The sequence below is a fragment of the Marmota monax genome, unplaced genomic scaffold (assembly GCF_021218885.2).
Source record: "Marmota monax isolate L192 unplaced genomic scaffold, Marmota_monax_Labrador192_F-V1.1 WCK01_AAM20220418_F8-fsc00003, whole genome shotgun sequence".
In the NCBI taxonomy this organism is placed as follows: Eukaryota; Metazoa; Chordata; class Mammalia; order Rodentia; family Sciuridae; genus Marmota; species Marmota monax.
In genome coordinates this window covers 951442-973715 of record NW_026694084.1, presented here as the reverse complement: position 1 = coordinate 973715, position 22274 = coordinate 951442, and the positions used below count along the sequence as shown (strand labels likewise).

At 36.6% G+C, this 22274-nt stretch overlaps 1 protein-coding gene across 2 annotated transcripts in view; it reads right to left on the bottom strand.

The window, feature by feature from the left end:
- Nucleotides 1-11213: 11213 nt before the first annotated feature.
- The window catches only part of Lrrc69 (leucine rich repeat containing 69), a 115036-nt gene continuing 103975 nt past the window's right edge, over nt 11214-22274 (bottom strand). For both annotated transcript variants that reach the window (XM_046464755.1, XM_046464756.1), the window contains one exon: nt 11214-11324. In XM_046464755.1, the coding sequence (XP_046320711.1) occupies nt 11214-11324 (111 nt within the window). The remainder of the gene's footprint in view (nt 11325-22274) is intronic.

Below are 22274 nucleotides of genomic sequence, written 5' to 3'. Positions count from 1 at the left end.
CTGCAGGGCTTAGTGAGCAGCAGATAGTTAAATTGAGTAAACTTGGCATTAAAAACAGTAATATATCAACTCAGATATGGCTTGAGAGTTATGAATCAGTGACTGTTAAAGCACTTCCTGAGTTTGTTTGTGAGAAATATATATATTTTAAACATAAATTAGGAATGAGTCCTTTTAAAGAACCACTCTTTTTTTAAATATATTTTTCAAATCCCCAGACAACGATTTTCAATTACCCAGTATTTCTGTGACTCACAGACCTTTCAGAGTTCTTTCCTCCCCCAAACTCCCTTTCACCCAAAATCTTTCATAAATATTTTACAGCTGACACTGTTTCACAATGTCCCTAGACTGGTGGGAATTCTGATCTTCTCTTCTTCTCTTGATAGGAGTGAGTGAAGATATGAACATGAATAATTTATTAGAAAGGGCATGCTGGAACTTCTAAAGCCCGTTCTAAACATGAGCAAGAGTACATCTCCTGCGATACTTCTTTACATCTCCTCTAAGTCTTTTCTTTGGGGTGCTCATATTTTAGGCTCTAGGGACTCAGCACTTAATGACCAGAGGTAGACAGCTCGGATGCCATCCTGCCCTGCAGAAACCTCAGGCCTCACAATGGAGCCAGAGCACTTAATCCCCCAAAGAGCTCCAACTACATAATGCACACCTGGGAAACCAGCTCGCTAGTTCATCTCAAATCTGTCTGCAGGGCACCAGTGGCCACTATGGCAAGGAAAGCTGTAAGCGTAGTAACAGGAGGCTCTGCACAGTCCTCTAGAACTCATTTATGAGTCAGATGAGAAGAACAACACCCTTGTCCTTGGCTGTACTACTTAGCTGAGCATATCTGAGAAAACCATGCAGCAACACAATGAGAGCTTAGCGGAAACGACACGTCAGCTCACTGAATGGGAAGACTATTTGCAGCCGTGATCATTTTCCATCTGAAAACTAAAAATCTAGGATTCAGATTTTACTGTTTCATTTAAGAGCATTAAATACTCAACATTTAATTTCTCAATTATCTCATAAGACTTTAAAAAAAATGGACCGGGTGTTTTGTGAATCTGAAAAGGAGGTACAGACAGGTGCCCTTCACTTCCAAGTCTCTCTGCAACATCTTCATAGAATGTAACAGAAGTGCAACCCAATATTAACACATGCAATATATGGCTTTCTCAGTTGCCAATTTCAAAATTTTAATACATGCAAACTTTCATAATTGGTGGTAAGCAACCACTCTGTTTCCTAAGAGGACTCAAAGGGTTTCAAAAACCACAAACAAACCAGTTACTGAAGCCTTGCAGGGACCAATCTAGAAAATAATTAATTTGACCCTGTGAGCAAAAATCAAAAAGAAAAGTTTGTAATATAACCAACGGATTTGATTAAACCCAATTAAGTTATAGAGTTAATGACTTCAAAATATATCCCTAACCAATGCTCCACATCCAGAGGGATAGTAGTCCTGCTTTGCAAGAGAAGAACAGGCATGAGAACTTTCGGAGAATTGAGGATAATACTGGTTGGAAAGAAGGTAAGTATGAAAATGAATACAAGAGTCACCACAACCAGCAATAAATCCACTCTTATTGTCCCAGTCTCTTGTATCTGCCAGCTGGTCTATTCTAGATAAGCAGGTGTTCCTGAAAACTCGAATTTAGAATTTGATCCTTAGGAGTGTTGGAGAAGACATGTGGAAACTAAAGAGAAACATGAATTTAAAAAAAGGATCTCATGAAAATAGGAGGGAGATCAGCAAAGAAGAGGCAGGAGACCAAGGGTAAGAGAGAAGGAGCCACAGGGGAAGAAGTGGAGAATCGAGTTGACCAGATTAAGCTGTGTGCACGTGTGACTGTATCACAATGCATTCCAAATTATGTGTAAATATGATGCAGCAATTAAAAATAAATAAATAAACAGAAGGAAGACCCATTGAGTACAGGAAGGGGATCAAAAGAAGGGAGAAGAGGAGGAAGAGGGATAGTACTGGGGATTGAAATGGAGAAAACAATGTAGTATTCATTTATGAAGATGCAAAATGGATCCAACTATTAATATAATGCACTAATTTTTTTAAAATGTTGAATTACAGATTTTAAACAGAGTGTTGGAGAAGAGAAACGCTCAAGGACAGAGGAAAGGAGAGTAGACACTCCATTCTTTGACAGAGTCCAGGGCAGTTAACGTAAAGTGTCTGAAGAGTAGCACTTGTGACAGGCACGGTGGCACATGCCTGTAATCCCAGGGGCTCAGGAGGCTGAGGCAGGAGGATCTCAAGTTCAAGGCCAACCTCAGCAATTTAGTGAGGCCCTAAGCAACTCCACAAGACCCTGTCTTAAAATAAAATATAAACAACGGGCTAGGAATGTGTCTCAGTGGCTATCCTCAGTCCCCACCACCACCGCTTGGGTAGCAACAATGAAGCTAAATAGAGATACTTTACAATTCAGGCTCTGAGAACTCATGAGGAAGAAGGCACAGGCCCACTTGAGATAAAACACACCAAACTCAGCACGGGACTCAGAGTCTGTGCTTTACAATCGATGCAGTATGATTTTGAACAAGCTGCTTCACCCCTTCGGGTTTCAAGTACACATTTACTGAAAAGTGAGATGAGGTCAAGTTACAAGCCCCTCTGCCACATATTCTGAGGAAGGGCTGCCTACCGTCCTTTCACACAGCCCCTGCCCTGGCCAACTCCTTCCCTACTTTTTTCCTTCCTGTTTTCTCTTTTCCCCTCTGGGCTCAGCCTGCTTTGGATTATTGCAAAAAATTGAACTAATGAATCTTAACTAGGCTAAAATAAATTACTGTTGGAAGGTTTCTTTGTCATCAGGGTCCCACAAGGATACCAAAAAAAGCACAGTTTAAATATAATCAGGCAAGCTGATAGAAGCATCTTGCAAACCCTGGGTATTCACCAGCTTGGAAATATTCCCATTTTACTTCAGTTCTCCTGATGAACATTAAGCAGCTTTCTTGGCTACAACTGTCAAGCCTTAATCTGTTGGTAATCACTGGCTTTCAGAAATGCATAGCCTTTCTTGGAATCACAGAACGAAAAGGAGCCCCAAGAGATCACTTCCTTCAGTCATCAATATATTCTCTAAACGATTTTTTTCCTAGAAAAAATCAACGTTTTGTTTAGATTGAAGCTTCATAGATATATATTATAAGTCTTCTAGGCATAGGCGGGACCTGATTCCTTTATACAATACTTAGAGCCTTGGGGATATTCTGGGAACAAGCACTAGTCCCACAAAATAGGCCCCTTTAGGATGTTTGGCAACATCGTTCCGTCACTAGGCACCCCCCTCCTTGTCACCTACTCAGGCATTCTGGAACTCTGATTTTCAAATCAAGTCACTTTGACTTCCTTAGATGCTCCTGAAATCTAGCAAAATAGGCTCAAAAGAACTAACTATAGTATATTGTTATAATTTGTGCACGTACAAATATGTAACAATGAATTTCACTACTATGCATCACTACAATGCACCATCAACAAAAGAAAGGAAAAGAGAAAAAAATTTTAAAGAACTAATTATGGAACATGTGTCCTGGAAAATTCATTAGTACAGGGCAACTGGGAATGTCTTTAGTATTGTAAGAGACGTAGCTTAGTGGAAAAGTACTTTTCTAAAAACAAATAACCCCTTTAATGAAAAGAGAAGTTTAGAAACAACAGTCAAATACCTTGTGTCTCTTCCGTAGCATATTCTCTCAGTTTCTTTAATTATCTCTCTTAGAACATAATGTATCAGAACTTGGGTTCATGACACTGACCCTCATACAAAGGAAAATACAAATGACCTATTGTGTACAGATTATTTGGTTAGAAATAAATAGCCCTTGAAAAACATTTCATTCCATATATATCTGTATCAGAGAGGTGATACTTTATTTATTGACCACGTAGTTTAAAATGCATTTGGAGAAAACAAATGAACCTCAGATCAATTTCATTTTTTCTTAATAAGCAACTTGATTTCTCAAAGAACTTGTCAGCTTGAAAATGTGGGATCATTTATGTTACATTTTACTCTAACAAAGTTATTCAACAGTAGATGAAGATTACATATACCTAATTTTCTAAAAGATGACATAAAGCCCCTGGCAAGTTTTCATTAGAGTAGAGGTAGCCCTTGATAGTCAAACCAGGCATTTCTCTGATCTTTATTTCCTACATGTTGGAAGAAATGAATCAAAACATGGAAAGAAGACAGTGTATGTGTGTGCACACACACACACACACACAATTTCCCTGCATCATACATACTTGCTTCTTGACTGGAAATCAGGAACCTAATGGCTACCGACTGGTTCCAGGTTTTCCCTTACAGTTTTAGGATTTAAAATAATTTATTCTAAGGTGCAAATCAGAACACCATGATTCAAAGTGCCAGAGTCTTAAGCCTTCAGAAAAGAAGAAAGAAACGGAAAAGAAAGGCTTTTCATGGCAGACCCAGTCTGACCTTATGAAGTGGTCCCCTGCAGACAATGCTACTTCTGACTTTTAAACAAGCTCCTCATGTGTCTTTGGATCTCTCTCCACCTGTATGTCCACTGTCTGAGGCTACAGCCTATGAGGAAAAGAGTTAAGTTTTTTCCATTAGAATCACATTCAGGACTAGTCCAAAAGAGCATTTAGGATTGTAGGAAAAATCTAAGCATAGCATTATCTAAACTACAGTAAGAAAAGCACTGCATTTTCCCACCCTACCCCCCATCTTGGAAACATAGTCAGAGGATGATGGAACAAAATAATTCATTCCTTATCAGAATCCATGCCTTTAATTATATTTCCTTTCCAAAGGCCTGCTGGACTTTTTCACCAATGCCCAGTTAGCAGCCTTATTTCCCACATTTCTAACCAATCTCATCATTTCCTTCCATATCCAGACCCTCATCTTGACTTCCTTACCTTGCTCTTGGCACTCACATCCCTCCAGATCCCCAGAACACAAAGCTGACAAACATCTATGATCCCCACATTCTTTACACTTTGTTTAATCAGTTGTCTCTCTAAGATAATCTCTGAATCTCTCTCCCAAGTTCAATTCCTACTGCCATTGACTCAACTCTCGTTTGGTGCATTCATGTAGACTAATGCTATAAACCCTGATCTGCTTTTTTTCCTCTTTGCTTGCTCTCCTTTAATTTATCTCCCACCCTGTTACCGTTATCCTCAATCACTCTCTGTTCTTTAGTATATGTCAATTTGAATAGACTTCTAGAAGTTCAAGTTTCTCCATACATCATTTACAAGCCTTGCCTGGACTCTTACTGTGGTGCCAGGTTAAATGCTTTCCATGTACTAACCCATTTATTCTCCATAATAACCCCTAGAAGGGAACTATTATTCAATGTAACACATAGAGCAGTTACAGACAGAAGCCCAGAGAAGCTAGGAAATGTGCCTCCAGCCACACTTCCCTATCTAGAGAAGCATGAGCAGAAACCAGCAGTTCCAGTTAGGAATGAGGAACGGTGTTCCAGTTAGGAGGACTTGCATATGGCAGGTGCAATGTCTGAATAGCACAGAAGCTTCAGGTTCCAAAAGGGAAAATGACAGAGAAAAGGAAGCTCAAGAAAAGAGTGACAAGAGATGAGACCTGGGAAGAGGTAAGAAAAGCTAAGTTCCAAAGTGCCTACAAAGAATATTAAGAAATATGGACTTTGTCTAGAACTTAACTGACAGCCATCATATGTTTCAAAATACGCTTTGATTCACAACAGCTTATTCATAACATATAAAAACCCAAGATGGAGAAAGAATGGACAAACTGTATTACGGCTATCTTGTGGAATACTACTCAGCAACAAAAAAACAAACTTGTGATATGTGCAGCAATATAGATAAATCTTGAAAACATTGGGAAGTGTGAAAAAAAGTGTTATCCCTTTATATGATATTCTAAAACAGGCAAAAATCTAAGGTAGAAAATCAGAGGTATGGTGGGGTAGAAGTTTACTATACAGTAAGGGTTTCCAGATAAAATATAGGATTCTCAGTTAAATTTGAATTTAGGATCAACAACAAAATTTTTTTTAGTCTAAATATGTCCCATGCATTGTTACTTGTGAAATCTATAAATTATATGGGAAAGGGATATGAGCAAATTTTCTAGGGTAGTGGTAATGCTCCACGTCTTCATAAGGGGTTAGAAATACATTTACCAGAGCTATGTAAGTTTGTGCATGGAAACATGTAAGAAAAATAAAGAAATCAAACAACTATTAGACTCTATTCCTGTTGAAACATTAGAAGGGAAATGTACTGATGTGCTGAAAGTTACTTCAACATCAAAAGGAAGATGGATTGATGACTAAATAGAGGAATGGAGTGATACACAATAAGGGGGAAGCACATGATACAAAATTTTTCCAACTTTTCTGTAGATTTTAGAAATTTTATAATAAAAGGAAAGGAAAAATACCTTCCGTGTCCTCTTAGAGTTATATATTGTAACAGAGGATAATCAACAGCAAATAAAACTATTAAGTAAATTATAGATTGAAATAGAAGATGATGAGGGTTGGAAGAAACCAAAGGGACATCGGTGCATGCTGGGTGGGACTCACCATTTTAAATAGGGTGTCATGGGGGACTTCCTGAAGAAGGTGGGGAAAGTAGCCTGCAGCCCAGGGGAAGAGTAATCCACGGGGGGAAAGGAGATGTGAGAATATCACAACATCACATTGCACCCCCTGCATTTGTACAATTAGCATGTGTCAACTAAAATTTAAAATAAGAAAGAAAAAGGTTGTTGGGAGATGTCAGGTTTTGAGCAGAAAAGAGCTTGATCTGACTGATCTTAAAGGAATCCTTCTCTCGAGGGGTCTAGGGAAGATGATAGCTCATCCATTCTAAGTTCAGATAATGTCTTCCTTGTGGTAGGTATCAATAAATATTTGTTGGATGAGCAATTATAAGCATAAAATGAAAGTCTTACAGTGGAATATAGATATTCTTGTATGTGCTTTCTTTTTCAAACCAGAATCACTTACTTGACAGAGGCATTTTAATTGAGCATTTTGAAAATGTGGTAAATGCACTTTTTGGTCCTCTTAATGGAAAGATAAAATAATAAACCACGTGTAGCCCCTGATTTCTTCAGTTACAACAAAGAAACTGCAGGCTTTTGTTATCATTGAAGTGACTAGGAGAGTGATGGCCACCATCTAGGTCCCCCTCTCACCAATACACTCACCTTCTTCCCCTCTCCAAGAATTATCAACCAACTTAAGGGAATAAAAGATTGTGATTTCCCATTAGGTGGCCCTTGCGAAACTTCTGCTCCATGGAGCCCATGTCTGGTGCTTTATGCCTGCAACACATGACCCAGGCTAACCTTCAGCATGGGTCCACAGTGATGCTGACTTGCCTGGCCCCTTTCTGTCCTCTGGAGACTCCCAGCCTTGTCTTTGAGATCTCTCATTTCCCTTCGATAGTCTGACTCTATGAGATTATAGATCCTTTTGCTTTCCCACTTACATATATTCTAGGTAGCCTTACTCTTTTAATATTTACAGCTCATTCACTCACCTACCACTGGCTCCTAAGTTTACATGCGATAAACCACCTTCACTTACTCCAGCCCTGCACACTGGACACCCTGGACTTCCTTCCCCTCGGGTGACTACTCAGGTTCCTCAGGACACCACTTTAGTGGGAAAAGGACTATTCAGATGTCTCCTCATAATCCCAGTGTGCCTGGCCACTCTCTGAGTCTCAAGGTTACCTTTGAACTTCTGGTTAAGAGCTTTCATGCAATTTGGAAACCTGTTGCCTGCAGAAGGCTCCCAAAGTTACAATAATGGATTTTCAAACTAAGCTGCCCTAGAACTTTCTGTGCCAGGAGACAAAACAATTCTTCAGCAACAGCAAGTGCTGACTTCCAGCCATTTGTATTTTTTACTACTGAGGCCAGAAAACAACCCAAACAACAAAACTTTGGTATTTTTAGATGTTTTATCAAGTGGAAAAAAAAAAGAGTCTACTACCTTCATTTAAAACTTTTACAATTTTGAGTGAAGTATACATTAATAAATATTGATAAGTTAATATGAATATAAAATGTGCATTAAAAGTTTTTTAACATAAAAGACAAAAAAAGCAAATATCCTTATTTACTTATTGCTTAGATTATAGAAAAGTTGTATCAGTTCTTTAGCCATGTCAATTGAATCGTTACCATCTGGATTCAATTAATAACATTCTGAAAGAGTGCTAGAAATTTTGAGCAACTAGCTGGAAAAAAATGTCTTGGATTATGTATACAAAGGAGATACATAAACATAGAGATTTAGAAGCCATGAATACTGGGGACATAAACAGAATTCATTAATGATTCTAAAATAAGAGTCTTCTATTTGAAACTACTTTCTCATGGGTGATAAGAGTTTATAACAAACAGTAAGAGACACAAGTTTCTCATTTTTTATTCTCCTTATGAGGCAGTGAGTGAAAATGAAAATTCCCAAGAGTACTCATGGGAGTGACAAACAAGGAGAAAAGAATTGAATGTAGATAATTCACAAAAAGTTAATGCCCCAGTTGCTTCGATTTCCTCTAAATAAAGGTTGGTTGTAATTGTTGGATAATAAAAATATTTTGTTTCAGATGCGACAGCAGCATTTCAAATGGATTGTGGTTTCACGTTCACATGGAGTAAGAGATTAACTTTCTGATTTAATTTATCAATGATTCAGGACATGGGGTGTCCCTATAGGGCAAAGGCAGATGCATACTTCTTTAGTGTGGTTCCTATGGCAACACTTGATACTGACCATGCAGCCAGCAACACTAAATTTCCTGACATCAGAATCATGGTTTTTCTTTAGCACACTTTTGGTTATTTGATGCTTTCTGATATCATCCTAACCTTTTAGCCTTTCAATTACCCAACTGGCTTTATTACAGAAACTCAAGATCTCTGATCAAATATTGCCCTATCAGACCTAGGCCACCCTACATAAAAAATATTCCCATAATTCTCTATCTCTTGAATCTTATTTTATTTCTCTTCAAAATATTTATCACCCTATTATTTGTCTATTGTTTATCATTCACCTCCCTCCATTAGCAAAGCAAACTCTATGAGAGCTGGGCCCCTTGGTCTTCTTCATTGTTATATCTTTACAACAAAGAATGGTGCCTGATAGATAGCCCCTCAATAAATATTGACTAATAAATGAATAAACAGAAAAATAACAACTTAGTAAAAGAGACTCTGTTCTATTTTAGATAGTTTAGAAGGAGAAGCTTGGAAACATGGGTCAAAAACAGAGGAGGATATTGAAGAGATGCCAACTCAGATGATCAACGATACTGAATAAAAATGGTGGGGGTAGATGAATTCATTCACTAAAGAAACAGTGAGAAGAAAATGAGAGAATCTCACAGAACGCGAGTTTTTAAAAGTAAGGTAAAAAAGAGAAGTGAGGAGGAAGAGGAATGAAACTTAGGCACACAGTTTCTTTTTTGTGTTTTTTTGTTGTTGTTTTTTTAGGCACACAGTTTTAAGGAGGCCACTGGTCAATGGTGCCCAAACCTGCAATGAGTATCAGCTATATAAGAGCAGGTAGCTAGGAAGGAACACATGATGACCTATGAAAGGCCAGTTGGAGTGGAATGCTGAATCAGAATCCAGGTTACTGTACTTTCAGAGATAAAGAAAATCAGGATAGAAAGAGAGCAAGCCAAAATCCTCTCTCACATCACTGGAGCTTTAAGGAAATATTTGTTGAATAAATTAGTGTATATACATAGATAGATAAATAGATAGAATTTTCTCTTCAGAACCCAAATGGCACATAACTTGTGACTGAAGTCAAGGAATTAATATGGTAAACAAAACATTTTTTTAACAGCACAGGTTGTATTAAGATATTTCCCTAATCAAAATCAATCTACTGAGCAGCTTTTCCTCAATAAGCACAGAGTGTATTTCTACAACTTATTATTAATGAGCTCCTAAGCCTTTCATTTTTATTCTAATTTTTTATTTTTATTTAAAATGCATTCTTGGGTAATGGAGTGGGGCCTGAACCTTGCTCTTTGGAATGGGGAGCCTCTCTGCTGTACCCAATGGATTTAGCTTCCCAGTTATGCCAGAGGCAACTCTAATGCGTAAAGGAGCATGCCCTAAACTGAACTCACAAAGGCCTAGCTGTGAAGGTAACATGATAATAAATGCATGGAAGAAGAGACTGTGCTTTCCTCTAGAAGAACCAAAAAATAATTACATGGAGAAATATATTTCCAGTGATGTTTAAATAGAAAATTATGATTAAATTTCTTGCTTTTCTGAATACACAGCAAAGCAGACTAAACTGTGGTTCTCAAACTAGAGCACACAAAGAAATCACCCAGAGGGCTGTTGAAACAGAGATTGCTGGGCCACACTCCCAAAGTTTCTGACTCAATATTTCTGGGGTGGAGCCAAATAATTTGCATTTGTAACAATTTCCCAAGTGTTGTGTATGGTGCTAGAAAAAAAACTCACTCCCAAGAACCACTGGTCTATGCAAAATATACCATGCATTTGTATAACTTCTTTTCCTAGTTCTATGTTGCCCCTCAAAGAAAGCACTACTTCCCTGGCTTTCTTAAGTTTTTCTTGTTGAAAAAAAAAAATTTAAAAATTGAAACTTTATAAACAGTAATGAAGTGGTGTTAGGAATTAGCTTATTTGAGATCCAGCCTTTCGCCCATTTTAGGGCAGAATGAAAGTTTGAACTTAAGTCAATAGATGTTAGCATCTCGAATGAAATCATACTAACATAATACAAGTATCCAGCAATAAAAAGCGATCTTTCAATTGCAATCTTTCAATCGCAAAACATTCATCACATAAACACTTCTCCCCATCAAAGTCTCTTAATACTTTTCTAGAAAAGGAGAGTTGGTGGTCATAAAGTGACAGGAAAAAAAATAATAACTCTGTGCCACACAGATCTTTTCCATTTTTTATTCATTTGCTTTATTTTTTGAGCCCAAGAGAAAAAAAAATAGCACACCTAAGAAGGTAAACAATCTAAAAGTATAATACTTAAATTGAGATCTTTGTAATTGAATTATTTTTCTTCCTTTGATTAATATATTGATAAAGAGACCAGATGCATCCTAGGTAGGCATTAACGCTAATGTGCAGAGCTGATAGAGCTGTCTAGCGAGGCTCTGAAAGGGCGTCTCACCTGCTCTACATATGAGCAATTCCAAAGAGGTTAGGGTCACGACGATTTAAACATTTGTAAGAACAAATTAATACCTGGACAGGTACCAGCTGTAGATTTCTGCTTATCTTCCAGTTCTAAAAAAGTAAAGATTAAAAATTAAATTAAGGCAGGGTCCAATAAATATTTTTGATTATAATAACTTCACTCAGAGGTTTCAGAACATTGACTTCTAAAGGACACACTCTTTTCTTTTATGCTTGATTTGCTCTTTTCCCAACACAAATAAACAAACTTAACTAGATAAGAAATGCATACTCAATATCAAGCAAAATTCAAATGATAAAGGATTATATGAGCTTTTATACAAATTTTAGCACACAGTTCAACCATAAAGTGCTTGGTTGAAGGTGAAAATAGTACATAAACCTGACTCCTGTTGGACAGGGGCATTAAATTGTCAGTCAGCAAAACACTGGCTGAACTTTCCTCTGGGCATCTCAGTTTTGCCTGTCCAGCAACCATTTCCTATGTAAATTAACTTTCCTAATATTCTTTGTTCACTATCTACAATGTTCATTAAGAAGTTCACTGGCTGGATTTCCAGCAAATTATTCAATGCATGACTTAAAATTTTACACTTCAACAACTTCTGTTCTTACTTCTCATTGTACAAAATAGGTAGTCAAAATCCTGCCATCCTGAATACTCAGAAAATATCCTGAATACTCATGTTCCAAATAACCATAACAAAACCCTGGGTTTGATCCTCAGCACTGCCAAAAAGAAAAAGAAGAAGAAATATTCACAACTTCAAAGGCTTACCATTTGTATGCTTTGTAATCAATTTCTGGAGTCAACATAGTTCTCAGTAAATGGATTCAAAACAGAGACATAAAACCAGCACTTTAGTCACTTAACAGTGCTCTCTATGTTGCTTTACCATGAAACAATTTGGCCAATATCACAAACCACAAAGAGAGATTTGATTACTGTTCTATCTACTCTTCCGCAAAAGAACTTTGAGATCCTATTTAGAGGTTTGAACACCGCGTACACACAGTTATTAACCCACACTTGAGGGAATAACAGCCTCCTTAATACAGGTGACCTGTCACGGCGGGGGAGGGAAGCCAAAGACATAGGTCACATCACCTTCACACCCACCTCAAACAAGGACTGTGAAGCACTATCTTAACCACAAAATATTTGGGGTGAAGGTAAAAAGAATATTTACAATCCTGACTTATTCCTACAAAGATGTTAAGCTGATCAATTAGCAAACATTTCCTGAACTCCCCAGTAAGCATCATGGTTTTGTCTGCTTAATGGCCATTTCCCTTTCTACCGGCACAAAAGGACACTTTTTCCATTAGAGAACCATTCCTCTTCCAATCTCAGTTCCTGTGTTGGAGAGCACCAAGGCCACAATCCTACACCTCGTTATTCAAGAAATGACCTCATAACTCAGATTCAGCCAATGACCAAGCACTTCCTTCTGACAACCTTGATAGCCTTGGTAATCACATGATCCAAGTCAATCCAATAATGCCAAGGAGTAAAAACATTAGGACTTTTTTCTAGATCTATTGAGAGAGGAAAGCTCTCTTTCTATTTCATAGGGTACAATTTAGGGAGCTCCTACCTAAAACTGAAGGAAAGACAAAAGGAAGCAGAGATAATAAGTAGAAAAGGACAGATAAATTTGGAAACCTGGTCTAGCAATGGCTAAGTATTCAGCCCGACCAACCCCTGGCCTTCATTAGTTGAGTTAATGTGTGAGTTAAGGTTTTTTTAACATTCAACCAAGAGTCCTAATCAATTATAAGTAACCTAAAATCTGCATGACCTTAGGCAAAGTGCCATAAATACAAAAATATGCAGCAAACAATCCCTCCCTCCAAGAACCTTTTTAGCAGTTGGAAAGACAAGAACTAAACACATTAAATAACTAGAAACATATGGCTAGTTCTATAGTGATAAGTTCTATATGAATGCAGAGAAAGGAGACATTACCATAAACTGCACCTATGTAAGATTCCATAATATTAAAAAAAGGCAAGCTGGGTTTGGAAGGAAGATGACTAGATGTGGCTGCCTGTAGAGGAGGCCAGAGGACATTTTTTTAAAAAAATTGTAAACTTGAGAGCAGAAATTCAAGAATGGGGAAATAAGACAGTACAAATGATAACTAGATCAGAAAACATTAAACCATGGGATATCAACAATAAACACAGGAGTAAAAAGAACTTTTTGCAATGAGAGACATAATATTTTGAATGTACTCTAAATGAGATAATATTGATTACTTAGCTATAATTGTTAAGTGTTGAAATTGTGTTTGGAGAACAAATGGCAAAAAACCAAAACGGAATGTAGTCTTTCTCCTTCCAGATAGTAGGCAGCCCTCTCATCCAACAGCTCTTCCTGCCCACTTCTGTAACTTATCTCAGCTGGAACTATGGGACTATCGAAAATAAACCATGCCACATCAATCTTACTCAGCTTCCATTTAAGACATCAGAACCAACAACAGAGCCGTGAACGAAGAGGAGCAGTTTAGAGGAAGAAGCAAAAATAAACCATGGGAGCAAGTGGGGCCATACTGTTATCCAATGTGCTTTGTCCGAGTTTCTTCATGAGATGAAAAGTTTATAATAGAAAGTATTAAAGGCATTTTCTATTTCCACTGTGGTTTTAGCCATCTCCCTTGTGTCATTTAGAAATTACACGGGCAGAGTTTGGGTTGGCTCTTGTTGCAAGCAGGAATGTAAAGTGTCTGTGCCCTCTTTTCCTCTTCTGGGGAGGATTATGATTTAGTTAATTGAATAAAATGTTTTGTTTAGATTTTTAGGAATTTGTTTTGCACAAGGCCATTATCACTTTTGTAGTGAATGTGTAACTTTGCTGGTTATTATTCTCTAAATTAATAACTTTTGTTTGTAATATAGTATTTCTCAGGGCTATGGACTGTTTCCTGGGAATTTTGCTGAGTAAAAAGGATTAGACATGACTTCTGGAAATACACTTTTCCATTAGATTCATCATCCTCAGTAAGTTTGCACGAGAAAAATTCTCTAATACTTCACCTTCATATGCTGAAATTTCTATTTCCACTTGTGGTTTGGTCTCCGTTGTTTCTACTGGTACAACATATGTCCATTTGAAAAGAGCATTTTACAAAGGAAAAGTGACACACTCTGTAGAGGACCACTCTTCATAAACCTCATTTAACAAATCCTCCCGACTGTCAAAGACAGTTACTACATTGTTGTTTACAAACAGAAATTAAAACACGGAGCAAAATATCCTTTTTGTCAAGCCAAAGACAGAGAAGAGAAAAAGAGTTTATAGACATGCTTTTGTTTTGAAAGGATATCATTTAGTAAAAAAGCTTTAAAAAGTGAAACGCTACACTTAAGTTTAATTTCTCACTCTTAAACTATTTTTATTATTTCCTAAGGCAAATAAACTCAATTATATCCCCCTTCTTACTTTAGGGAAAAAGTAGTTTTCCATTCTAAATTTAAATATGCATGTTTTCTAAGTTTTATGTTTGTTGAATGGGTAGAATTGGGATATTTTTAAGTCGTTCAACATATGGCTCAATGACAATGACATCCATATTTTAAATGTTGATAAATTAAAAATTATTGAAATATATATGTATAGCACACAGTATAAAGTTCAGATAAGGTTTGAATATTATGTGAAGCACAAGAAATAGAACAAAGAGTAAAATAATTTCCTGTTTCCTCAGGAAAAGATATCATGGTAGACAAAACAATAACCCCATCCCAACCCTTACAAAGATAGCGACATCCTAATTCACAGAACCTATATATATGCATGTCACATTACATGGCAAAAAAGAGTTTTGCAGATATGAATAAGTTAATGACCTTAAGCTAGGTAGGTTATTCTGAATTACCCAGGTGGGCCCTAAGTAATCATAATCATTGTTAAAAGTGGAAGAGGGAGACAGAAGAAAAGGTTCAAGTGATATGATATGAGAAGGGCCAGATCTACCAAGACTGGCTTTGAAAATGGAGGAAGACCATGCATTAGGGAATGTGGGCAACTCTAGAAGCTGTAGAGTACAAGATAGTGGATTCTCTACCATAGCTTCCAGAAGGCAACTTAGCGTGTAATGCATGTTAGCCCAATGAGACTCATATTGGATTCCTGACCCATTGGACCACAAAATAATGAATATCTTCTGTTAAGTCCCAAGTTCAAGGCAATTTGTTACAGCATGAATAGAAAACTTAACAGTGGTCTCACATTCCAGATTAGCAGGACTTGTTACAAAGGAAGAATGACACTCTCTCCTTGAAGGACCAGGCCTGAGGAAGGCAGTCTCTATCCCCCTATGGAGTCAAGGCACCTGCAATCTACAAAAGACTTTGGTCTATTCCCTTCATTGTCCAGATGAGGAAACAAGTTCAGATACAGCAAGAAAGTAGGTGACCTACCTTAGGCCTCATGGTTCAAGATACAGACCAGACTAGAATCCAAGTTCACAAGATTGTGTTAATCATAGCTTATCCCTAGCCCTTTCACTAATGAATGGTTGTGATTAGTGGACTGACATTGCAGAACAGATTGATAGCATTACCAGTTGTAGAAAAGTGCATGTTTTCAGATAATGTCCAAGAGAAGCATATTGCTCTACTCTTCCTGTCTCCGGTCAATGATTACACATGTTCACTTGAATCATCCAGCATCACTTGAAACTCCCTTGTCAAAGATGAAACTTGAGTTCACATCTCAAAAACCAGCTCCCCGCCCCCCCATCTTCTTTCCCTTCACCCCCCCCCAGAGGTGGTACATTCTGTCATTTCCTTCCTTGTGGTGTCTCCCTTCAGTACACTTACTACTATACCTTTTCCCCACCATAAGATGACCATTCTAACCTTCTTTAGTTCCTCTTCAACCTCCAAGCACACTACTACCAAATGACTAAAAAATTCTAATTTTTTTTTATATCATAGACTTGCAGCCACACATTCAGTAGATGCCACTCAAAATTGGGTCAATTTCAAACATCTTAGTCTATCCTATAACAGGCTTATAGAATTTTACCTCTTTTTAAAAATTCTGTCTCTTCTTCCCACTTCCATACACAAACCAGTTTTATTGATTCACTGCCCTGTGAACATGATCTATTCTCCTCCATGCCGCCCTCCTCTCCTAACAGGTCCTCTTGGCTTCCTTCTCCATCTGTCTGAATTCTGTCTCTTTACAGGTCTGGTGTAAGACCTTTTCTGGGTACTTTTCTGGGTACTTCCCAAGCCAACAACCTGCAGTGATCTCCTATTCCACTGGGAAGCCCTAAAGCAATTGGTCTTTACTACCTGTTTAGCAGTTAGCTTTGACTGCAAATGTCTTTTACATTTTTAGAGCTTAAACTCAAATTTTTAAGCCACCAGGGACTGAGTAGGTCCTCTGCTTATTTACTTTGTACTTAGCACCCAGAGTTTCCTGCTTAAAGTAGGCTCTCAGATATTTATAGAGTAACTAAAAATAATTTCTTAAATCCAAGATGGAGATTCGGAATGACAATTCCTCTGAGACTTCAATGACAGTGCAGGCAAAGAGCACTACTCTGTGGTCAACTCCTCCATTTAGGAAGGGTTGCCATACATTCAGATACACACAGGACAGCCTGGTTTCTTGATAGTTTTCCGGCTATTGATAATGTTCACTTCCATTCTCAAAAGCATCTTGGCTTACATGACAAATTCCATGGTCATTCTACCCTTAGACCATTTTGGACTGTGGTAAAGGCAGAAATTAGAAAAAAAAATCCTACCATGTCCAAGCCATCCAGGAAGCTAAGTGGAATTCTCTCTTCTACAGACTGGTCCTGCTCGCCGCTACTACCCCCTGCAAAATCAGTGACCTTTGAATTTCACATGGGAGGTTCAACATTTTGGTGATGCACAGCTTCAGATAAATGTACTTGAGCTGGATACATTTTTAAGATTCTTTAGGAGAAAAGAATCATAGATGCTGCATATAACTATGACTCTATCCAGCAGTTTAAGAACAAAAGGGAGAGATTTCTAAAGGGAAAAGAGGATTTGGGGAGTTCTTATAAGAATAGAAGTAATCAAAACACAGTGTGTGAGTGCATTTATACTATAATTGTCTTTTGTTATTTTCTGAATAAAATAAAGAGAGTACAATACCATTTCAATTTTTCTGAACAATAAATACATATTACTTTCACAACCATTTAGTATTCGAAATGGGATGCCTTCTGATCTTCTTAGTGTCTAATGTACATTAACTTGACTAACTGCTGCATAAATGTTTTAAAACCTACATTCATTTTCACAGTTGACTGGTTGAAATGATCAGTTTCATAAATGAATGTCAGTGGTATCTTAACAGTAATAACTTTTTACTGCAAAGTAAGATTTTACTCTATAAGTAATGAGTAAAATTATTAAATGTAATCTTATATTATGTTTTATTACTGGCAGTTTGTCATAAAAAAGGGATTAAGGTTACAGATTTCATAAAGTAGATGAGCGTTTTCACTCATTTGTAGTGAGACCTATTCAGTCTAATCTCTTTTGAGGGTAGTTTTAATTACATTACATCATACAATACAGGGTTGAGAGTTCATGTCCAAACTGTTCCCTCCCTAAACTCTTCAACTTTAAAGGAATCTGGGGAAATGTTAAGTTCAACTAATGAAAACTATAAGAAATGAAAACTATCAAATGCATATCTTGAGCACAGGAACACTCAAGTGTTTGGAAAGGATTTTATGAAACTATTTAGGTTACTAGTCCAAATGTGGCCCAAGTTAGTAGTAACTAAAAAAGGATTAATTTTTGTTGCTGTTTTAAAGATTTATAACCTTAGTAGTTAATACTGAAATACCAATTACATTAGAATTATTGATAATTCTTTAATTGCTAAGGGCTAAAATCTCAGATGGCAGGATTCAAACATTTAGAAAAAGACAACAGCTTCCAGATGAATTATAGTACAGATTAATATTGGAGACGGAGTGTCATTTTTTACCGTCTGTTTTCCAATCATCATGCTACTATTTCCGAAAGCAAGCATGGCATAATCTCACATTCACCTGAATATAAGACATTGCAATTGATATCTGGTTGTTTCAGTGTTTTATGTCAGGAATTAATGCCCATCTATCACCCGGGGTTCTCCCTTCTTTTAATGCAAGCACTGTTAGCAGAACATTCTGTAAGGCACAAAAGGACAGACAGTGAGACGCTGAGATCTATCAAGTGGGCTCTCTCTTCATGATAAAGTCTTTACTGTAAAGATCAGCATTCTCTAAGTTTAGTTCCTGAAGGGATAATCAGAAGTTGATTTTTTTTTCTTAAGGGAGGCTTCTAGACAAACTAATGTTTGTATAATTCCTATCTTCTTAAGTAGAAAAGCAGCATAAAACCCTAAAGATAAATAAAAGTGACTATTTACCAACATGATAGTTAATTGATTATCATCCCCAGGTATTTTATGCATGTTTTCATTCTGTAAACAAAGAACTAAGCATAACAAATGTATGTTTCAATTGCTGCTCACCTGGTAATAAATAATCAAGTCTTCTTTAAAATTTTAATAATTTTAAATACCCTTAAATTTGCTTGTAATGATTAGTAAGTTCTGTTGTTTGATAGAATTAATACTATATACTTATTCTTGTTTCTTTGTCATACTTTTACACTATCATATACTATTACTAGTTTACCTTTTTAAATTTTAATAGATTTAGAAAGAATGGTTGTTTCAAAGCAAAATAATTTTCCTTTTCAAAATATTTTTTCTCATAATCTTCTTACACTCTACTGCCTTTTGTCTACCAACTTATCTAGCCATATAAGTCTAGATTTTGAGTTCTTCACAAATGAAGATATTATTTTGTTTTTTATGGCTTCTATTACTGCTAAGAAAAATTTACTTTCAGTCTACTGTAATTTCTTTATAGATGACCTATATATTTTTCAAAACATTTTGTCCTTAGCTCTTAATAGTCTATCTTTGTTGTGTACAGTTTTACCAAAATGTGCTTACATATGGATTTGTGCTTATTTATTCTACCTGACATTCAACATGATTTTTCAATCTGAGAGATTATATCTTTCTTCAATATTTTCTGCCATTAACTATAATCTACACCTAGATGTCTGGCTTATTTAATTTAACTACCCTGTTTTTAAACCATGCTATATCCCCCATGCACTCTGTTTCTGTTTTTATAGTGCCTTCAGACACATTTAACTGATTGAAAAAATAATTCTAACTTCTCTTTTAATTTATAAAATTAATTAATTAATTTTTAATTTATTTATTTATTATTGAATACCAAATCTCTTTATTCTTTTATTTCCTTTCTTCCCTCTTTGTTGTTTCTTCAGTGATAAATAATGTTTACCACTGTGTGTGTGTAAAGTCTTGTAACAAAATTCTTCCATCTATCTTTTCTGACCTATATACCAGTGGTTGTATGTTCCATTCCAGAAATCAGTAGAAGAAAATATTTGTCTCTCTTTTATATGATGGTCTTTCAACTGAATGAAGGTAGCTACTAGAAATAACTATATCACCATGAATCAATAAATTTATTTGCATACTCTCCTATGGTTCAAAATAAAAATGTGCACATATAGTGCAGCAAAAAGAAATCTGAAGGTGATATTATTAGGAACTACATAAGCTGAAGTCCTAATTCTATTATTTGATAGATTTGAAACTTGTTTTAAAAAAAACTACTAGACTTTGCTTAGCCTTAGTTTTCTCATCTATGACTGGAGACAATGAAAACCACATCAAAAAGTTAATATGAGGATGGGGAACTCAAGTTACTCAAATATTACCTCTAGTGGAAAGTTTCCTTTAAACTTCCTACAGAGATACTCACTGTCTGTGATTCTATAGCATGGAGGTATAATGCTTTCTGATAATGCTTATAACATTGCATTTAAAATAAATAGTCTGTGATCTGTGCAGTGGAATGGATTGTGTCTGGGATCTGAAGATCCCAACACAGCACCCTGAAAACAGTAAGCACCCAATAAAGGTATTAAAACAAACAAACAATAAAACAGTAAAATCATTTTGTAAATTGAAAAGCACTGCCACTGGCCATTTTCTAGCTATATAAAAACTTTCAAATCTCCTCTTTAGCATATTCAATTCCCTAATGTGGTGGAATACACAAAGCTCATTCAGTGGTCACCAAATTCTAGCTCTATTAATTTCTAAATGTATCAAGACACAATCAAAATATTAAAATCTTACCGAACTGGTGGTATATAAAACACACTGATTTCAAGCTCCATCTTCTGCTAGCTCCTTCCACAGCCTAAACTCATGCACATATTCCCGCACCTCAAAGTTTTTTCTCACCTTCCAGGAAACACACTGTAGCTCTCCTGCCTTTTAACTCTACATTTCATAGAGATTACTCAAGACTTATTGACCTTCTGGCTTCTGGTTAATGCAGCTTGCTTCCAACCCTGCCACTTAGTGACACAAAGGACACCATGGTCCTCCTCCAATTTTCCCATCATTTTTTTCTCATCTTGGCATATTTAATAATTGCATGTTTGAGTCCATATTGAAGTAAAGAAGGGACTAAATTTTCTCATGTTCAAAGCATAGTGTGGCAGTGTTTGAAAGAGGACCAGCAATGGGATTTAAATGTCAGAACAAGACAACACAGGGAATCTGATGGATAGACATCATTGGAGCAGACATCATCATGGAGCAATGACCATATTCAAGGTCTAGATAGGATGATCATATACCTCAGGGGATGCCCACATATAACAAAGGACATTGGCAGAACATTCTGCTCCCACATTCTAATGCCATGAAACTATTTAAGAGGTCCAAAAGATGGATAGTACAGGAAGAAAGGGAGAGGAAGGAAATTGTAAATGATCAAGATTAAACCTGAAATAACTAACAACATCCTAAAATCAGCACATAAGCTAGGAATTGACTAGAATAAATTTTACAGTAGAATGGGAACCCAAATAAGAGAAGAAAAACAAAAGTTCTATTTCTTACACATCTGCATTTTAAAGTTGGACAATTAATGCACTCGCTACTGGATTTTTTCCTTCTATCCTTGTGTTTTCTTTCTTGTTCTCCTTTGCTAATTCTACATTCTTCCCATCTTTTAAAAATCACTGTCTTCAAGAGCTCTTCCTCCTTATTGGGTAAATCTCATTGGGCAATCTTCATTTCCATGGCTTCAATAAATAGTATGTTTCCATAAAACAATTCTGTAATTCACATCACCAGATCAAATTTCTTTTTGTCAAACAAACATTTCTTTTTGCTATAGCACTTACAACTATCCAGGTAGCTTTTATAGACTAAAACTATACCCAAAAATCAATATGTTGAAGTCTTAACCCCCAGTAGTTCTCAAAGTGACTTTATTTGGAGATAGGATCTTTAATGTGATAATTAGGTTAAAATTAAGTCAATTATTGGGGGTTCTCATCAAATATTATGAATATCCTTATGAGAATAGTAAATTTGGACATATACATGCACAGAAGGAAGACCATGTCAAAACAAGGGAAAAATCAGCCCTACAAGTGAGGGAGAAAGCCCACCAAAGAAGTCAAGCTTCTGACACCTTGGCCTTGAATTTTTAGACATCAGAATTCTGAGAAAATAAATTTCTGTTTTGAAGGCCCCAAATCTGTTGTAGTCTATAGGGGTTTCCCTAGCAAACTATGTAATAGCTTTCAAAAGTAAGTTCCAACTTGACATACAAGAGCCCTCTCCCTCACTCCATTTGTGTTTCCAATCTTATTCCCCACATGTCACCTTCAGGGAGTTCTAGTACTCCTTGTACAATTTACCTGTACAAGATTAGCTTTGCACAGGCAGCTGCCTCATCCAAAATGACTGCCCACTGGTCCATGATCTACTCTAATGCTCCCTATTCTTCAAAGCACATTTCCAAGAGATGCCTTTTAAAATAAGTTTAAACCTTTATTGTGTATCCTCCATATACCATATATAATCACTGCAGTAGGCCTCAGGTATAAATCAAGGAATATCCGATTTAGTTGAGG